A 6777-nucleotide genomic window follows, 5' to 3' on the forward strand; every position below is an offset into this window, starting at 1 on the left:
GCTTTACACCTTTAAACAAAATTTCATCAAAATCGGACAAAAATTACTCAAGTTATCGCGTTTACGGACGTATATATATATATATACACAAGTCTATATGTATATATATACATATATAAAAATTTGAACAAATGGTGTTTTTGGCCTCTGGGGACATCAAAATGAAAAAGTAAATCGGTCCCGGGTCTAGGTCTTACCGTGCCACCTACGGTAATAGCTACTTCCCTATAGGGAAATTCGCTAAAAGTAGATGGCAAATCACATTTGTGGTTTCAATGGCTTTAAAATGGGATATTTTGCAACTTTTTATCTTAATAAACAATGCCGTAATATGCTTCAACCATAACAATGGCGTTATGGGCAGAAAATCCAAGATGGCCGTCGGTCCTGCCGACTCTTAATTGTTATATATCAGATCTCAGGCATACAATGGTAATAAATTATCAAGAGTTGCTGTCTGACCCATATTCCCTGTACCTTTTTTGAACCATATAAGTTTCCACTCAAATCTGATGAGGTTTTACCTGGTTACATTGACTATTAATAGTCAAAGCTGGTTATCATCAACATCCCCTCTGATGTATTGTCTGAGTTCAGTTTTTGCGATGCTACTATTGTTAATTCGTTTTGGCGAATCACTACTGCAGATGGTGTTTCATTTATAACCAATTTTTCATTTTTTATAGGAATTTGAATCCCTTCCAAAGCCAACAAGAGATCTTTGGCAGCAAATTTACCTTTTCCATCAGGTCCAACACATCTGTATAGGCCCATCGTATCATCTTCAGTCATTTTAACGATTGGGAATATAAGTAATTTCTTTTGCTTTTCTAGTTCTTTTATTTCTGCCTGTAAGAGAAAACCAAGACGAGGAGTATCACTTATAATCTTAAATGCTTCTGCCCAGTAGTGTGCTGTAACATCTCCTTTAATACCCAGTGTAAGGTTGAATGTTTCCACGTTAATTGCATGTCCAGCACCGGCTTTAGCTGCATCAAGCATTTTTGTATACAAATTTATACATTTTAAGAATTCATCTTTCACAAAACCCAGGTAAGCCTCAAGTATGTCTTGTACATCTTTAAGACCTTCTTTTTGTAGCTGGTTAGCTACTTTGTTACTGATTTCCAACAAATCAGAAGTCACTGGATGAATATTTTCATCACTGTTGCCTTTCAACATATTGTTTTGCAAAGCACTTTCAGTTTTAGCATTTCTAAATATCGTGCCAACTTCCGTGTTCACTGTTGCATGTATAGCTGTTGCATCAACAGGGGTTTGGAATTTTTGATTGTTTTTTCGTGACTCTTCCAGAATCTCATATGCCTCCAACTCAGCAGCTATCACTTCACTGTTAACTCGGTGTGTAACAGCAAGAAATTTATGTTGTGCCCATGCTGATGCTTTTTCAAAGAAATGAGAAACCTTTGTCTTGATCCAATTATATATCTTCCATAAAGTATCTTTTATCCATCCGTAAATCATAGATATTTCTTCTTTGAAGTTGTCATTTACCGTAGTAAGAAATCTGAAAAGTTGAGGCAAAATATCTATTAAATCATCTTTGCCTGATTTCAGTTGCTGAACCAGAGTCACTGCTTTCAAAAACATGATTCCGTACTTTCGAATACCAGGAACATACTCATTTGCTATACTTAAAAGTGAGTCTGCCTTCTGAGTGTATCTATCCACAGGAGGAATAGTGAAGAAAAATGATGCCACGACCAATCCGACACCAGCCACAAAACCCAAGCATTTCCAAAAGACATTTACGTTTTGCCTCAAGGCAACAGGAGATGAGGCAAAATCAATCTTCAACTTTTTCCCAACATTGTACAGACCATTAACAGGAAAACAATACTGACAAGGGGGTAGATCATTGTTGTTGAAAAATGCGTCCCAACTGTTGAATAATGTAAGGTTCATATCTATGTATTTTGTTCTCTCATTGGATATTAAGACAAATACCGGCATTTTGCAGAGGGTTCCATTTTGTTTCATGTTAGTGACAATGACAATAAAAGAGAGCTTGATTTCTTCTTCACATTGTTGATTTATGATCTGAAGACTTATCTCACTAGGGGTTGAATGTTTGGTTTTATTCATTTTTGTGTGTAAATTCTTAATCGAGGATACTTCTTCCATTAAAGTCCTTAAATTAGTCAATGATATTCTTTTGTATGGTTCCTTGAGTGATTCAAACACTTTGAACTGTTTTTCAACAGCTTCCAACTGCCATTCATCATCTGCCATCTTGAGTTAATTTGGTTCTTTACCTGAAACAAAACCAACTTTTTAAATTACAGTACTTACAATATATTCTAAAACGCATCGATTTAGAAGATGATTCTCAGAAGCGTCACAACCGACTGTAGATCCGGTTATCTTAATTACTATCGAGTCTTGTCGACCTATCCGTCACTGACAGTCAACACCAGAATCCAGCTGGTGTTAAGAGTCTTGTCTCTCTTAACACCAACATCTTTTTCATCTACATCTACATCTTTTTCGGTAGATTCTAAATGTATCTTACACGGGGTGTTGAAAAGTTTTTAAAAAGAAGTACTTGGAGCCTGAGTAGCCTAAACCTGCAGACCAAGTGAATTTCCAACTACCTAGCTGGCTTTTCTCTGAAATATTCCCTTAAAACTGTCAGATTTACTATCCATTTAAATAAAAATTATTTTTAATGAGTACTTTCTGCAGGGAATGTAATTAAGTGTGTTCTTTATTTAAACAATAATAGCTTAGTATGAAATAACATAATTGGCAAAATTTGATCAAAATATATTCCTAAACAAGCAAAATACAACAGTTTATTTATTCTCCAGAAGAATAACATAAGAATTTTAAATTTTTGAAAATTTCTCTGTAACCCATTTGGCATAAAACGCTAATCAAAATACTAAATTATTTGTTTTATTAAGCTCTACAAAATACTCCAGAAAGAAATTTCAAATTCTATATTTAAGGGGATCAAAAAAAGGGTAAAACCAATTTTTACCCCATTCCTATTGGAATGGGCATAACCAAGGGATCATGCTGGCGAACTCGTTCAGATAAACATAGGTTTACACGTTCGTTCCTATCGAATCTCATCAAGTTATTGTGCTAACAGACATATCATACATACAAAATTGAATGGTTTGTGTTTTTAGTCTGGGGACATGTAAACGAAAAAGTAAATCGGTTCTGGGTGTAGGTCTCATCATGATACTTATGGTAATAGCTTATACGGATTATACTCACACCACACAAGAAACCACCAGATATTGGCTGCAAAGCTCTAAAACCACTCCCACTGCACGAGGAACTTTGGAACTGGCTCTTTAATCGACCAGTGTACGGTACTCAATCAAGGAGTCTTTTGACCTGAGAAGGTAATGGAGAACAGAATAAACTACCGGTACCTAAATTATTATTGTAAAGCAAAAACAATTTTCTATTTTTTTTTTTATTTTGATGCCAATATATTTCTTAAAGAAATTACTAAAAAAGATGGTGTCTAGTCTACTGTATTTATTTTTACAGTTATCTGATGTGCATCCACTTGACTGAAATAATATATTTCGTGCCTAGGGCCGAAGATGAGGTTTTGCCCGCTCGAGATAGTTTTTAAATTTAGGACGAAGTCGAGAACTTAAAATGATTGAGAGAAGTCGAGAACTTAAAATGATTGAGAGCTGCAAAACCATTTCGGTCCGTGGTACGAACGCTATTTTTCACCACACTACTCTATTACCACTATTCACCACAATAATAATGCACACTGATATAGTCAACACAACCACAACTTTAAGGTTATGTGAAGAAACAATTTAAATAATCAGCAAAAATAATAATAAATAGTTGCTAGCAAAGAAAACATACTACTACTAGTAGTACGCTTATTCTGCGCGTAAAGGGATGAGTGAACGTAGGCACAAAAATGGAAGAGTCCACCCACACCTAGCCTACTTACCGGTGTCACTGGTGAACACAATGTAATTTGTTTGAGCAAATCAACCAAATCTCAGTCGACAACAATCCTAACTTCTCGTCCATTAATTAACCAAAGTCATTGGTTGCAGATGCACTAATCTAACTGCCGTCAACGGTTCCCACACTCCGCACTGCTCGCCTTGACTACTTCCTTCACCACTTCCTTCGTCGTGGACCTGTTTCCCTCCCTTCCCATAGCATTTTAGTATCACAGATAAATTAATCTAACTGTCACAAAGGGTTCCCACACTCCACACCTCTTGCCTTGACTACATCCTTTATCAATTCCTTCGTCGTAGACCTGTTTCCCTCCCTTCTTATAGCATTTTAGTATTGCAGATACATTGATCTAACTGTCACAAAGGGTTCCCACACTCCAGTCTGCTTGCCTGGACTACTTCCTTGACCACTTCCTACGTCGTGGACCTGTTTCCCTCCCTTCTCATAGCATTTCAGAATTGCAGATATATTAATCTAACTGTCACAAAGGGTTCCCACACTCCGGACTGCTCGCGTTGACTACTTCCTTCACCACATCCTACGTCTTGGACATGTTTCCCTCCCTTCTTATGGCATTTTAAAATTGCAGATACATTCATCTAACTGTCACAAAGGGTTCCCACACTCCGGACTGCTCAGCTGGACTACTTCCATCACCTCTTCCTACGTCGTAGACCTGTTTCTCTCCATTCCCATAGCATTTTAGTATTGCAGATACATTAATCTACCTGTTACAAAGGGTTCCCACACTCACGGACTTCTCGCCTGTACTACTTCCTTCACCACTTCCTACGTCGTAGACCTGTTTCACTCCCTTCCCATAGCATTTTAGTATTGCAGATACATTAATGTAACTGTCACAAAGGGTTCCCACACTCCGGACTGCTTGTCTTAAACTACTTCCTACACCACTTCCTACGTCGTGGACCTTGTTTACCTCCCCTTTCATAGCATTTTAGTATCGCAGATACATAAATCTAACTGTCACAAAGGGTTCCCACACTCCAGACTTCTCGCCTTGACTACTTCCTTTATCACTTCCTACGTCGAAGACCTGTTTCCCTCCCTTCTTATAGCATTTTATTATTGCAGATACATTATTCCATCTGTCACAAAGGGTTCCCACACTCCGGACTGCTTGCCTTGACTACTTCCTTCACCACTTCCTTCGTCGTGGACCTGTTTCCCTCCGTTCCCATAGCTTTTTAGAATTGCAGATACATTAATCCAACTATCACAAAGGGTTCTCACACTCCGGGCTGCTCGCCTTGACTAGGTACTTCCTTCACCATTTCCTTCGTCGTGGACCTGTTTCCCTCCCTTCCCATAGCATTTTAGAATTGCAAAAATTAGCTGTTGTCATAAATTTAAAAAAATAATAGTGCTGCACCCTATTGGTAAACCTATTACCTTTTTAATGCTATTGAGCATCACAGAATCAAATAATTGTTTAGTTGAACCAGCTGTTAAGATGCTTTAATTCCATTTAAATATGAGTACTCATAAGCATAGATAAAACATACTCCCTTAGTAGATTTCTCATCCTTATGGAACAGCTGAAGACAATTTTATTGTTAGTTCTGTACGGTTTATGTAGAGGTCGTGTTTTGTTTACAATTTGTTTCCCGTTATTGCAGCCATTTAAAACCTCTTTTAACCAAATAATACGATCTAATCATAAACAATAACTTGTCCCCTAGTTATATAACCAAACAGTACAGCACAAATCAAGAAATTAACCCTAAAATAATAGAAACAAAGTTTCGTCGACACTAGCGCCCAAGTGTCACGTACATGAACTAGACACGAAAAACGTGCTTCAAAATTTACAATGGGATGAGAAGTCTACTTGTGATGGTTAGTCTATGTCATAAGGTTAACATGGGAAACTCCAGATCCACTGGGCGGAGCCCTTTTTGACATACTGCACCCAACTTCACACAAACCACCCTTGAATAATGCCATAGATTAAAAATACTCCTCTTGAGGAGTATGTTTAATCTATGATAATGCTTAATAATGTCTGAATGTTTCATTACAATCTGTTGAGCGGTTTTGGAGTCCATAAAGGACAAACAAACAAACAAACATACATTGAATTTTATATATATAGATATTTCTAATGTAAATGTGAATTTTAATACTGAATATAAACTGTATATAACTGCCGACTAATATTGATAAGAGTTCAATTTATTATTCTTATAGTTGTGAAATTATAATGACATATATTCATACTTCATAGACGCCAAACTGTTTACTCCACAAATGAAAGAGTTTAGAGTAAAAGTCGTCCTCTCTGTCTTAAGTAGACAACAAAATTGTTGGTCGCAAAACGTAAACAAATAAAAAGAAGAAGGTAGCTTCTAATGTTATTCTTATGGGACAAATTAAAAAATGTATTTTTAGGGTTTTAAAATTACTACTGAGCGGAATCGTCTAGAATTTTAATGGTGTCTTTACACTGGTGTCCTAGTTATCTGTGCAAAATTTGAACGCTATAAGTGCAACAGTTCTTGATTTTTTAGGTGTGAACACAGTCACACACACACTCAAGCAGACAATTAATCTCTGACTCCGCTATACACGACACATAGATTCGTTCACTTCGTTCACTCATCTATTACCCAGAATGCCAACCGCATGGTAAAAAGCGTTAAGTACTTTGAGAGAGCTTTGCCTGTCAATTCGTAGGCAGCGCCACTAGCGTTGCTATACTGAGTCACGCTGAGTGCATAGCAACGCTGGTGGCGCTGCCTACGAATTGACAGGCAAAGCTCTCTCAAAGTACTTAAC

The 6777-nt window shown here is 37.1% G+C and overlaps 1 protein-coding gene across 2 annotated transcripts in view; it reads right to left on the reverse strand.

Moving 5' to 3' along the window:
- Window positions 1–140: 140 nt before the first annotated feature.
- Window positions 141–6777, reverse strand: part of LOC128994079 (uncharacterized) — a 33094-nt gene continuing 26457 nt past the window's right edge. The window contains exons 1-2 of one of the 2 annotated variants that reach the window (XM_054418317.1): window positions 3250–3361; window positions 141–2276 (exon numbers count right to left, since the gene is read on the reverse strand). In XM_054418317.1, the coding sequence (XP_054274292.1) occupies window positions 541–2253 (1713 nt within the window). In that variant the 5' untranslated portion in view covers window positions 2254–2276; window positions 3250–3361 and the 3' untranslated portion in view covers window positions 141–540. Of the gene's footprint in view, window positions 2277–3249; window positions 3362–6777 lie in introns of those variants that run through there. The other variant, XM_054418316.1, reaches the window with a different exon arrangement.

The sequence above is a fragment of the Macrosteles quadrilineatus genome, unplaced genomic scaffold, assembly GCF_028750875.1.
Source record: "Macrosteles quadrilineatus isolate MER2022 unplaced genomic scaffold, UCM_ALF_1.0 Scaffold_5__1_contigs__length_97177068, whole genome shotgun sequence".
NCBI lineage: Eukaryota > Metazoa > Arthropoda > Insecta > Hemiptera > Cicadellidae > Macrosteles > Macrosteles quadrilineatus.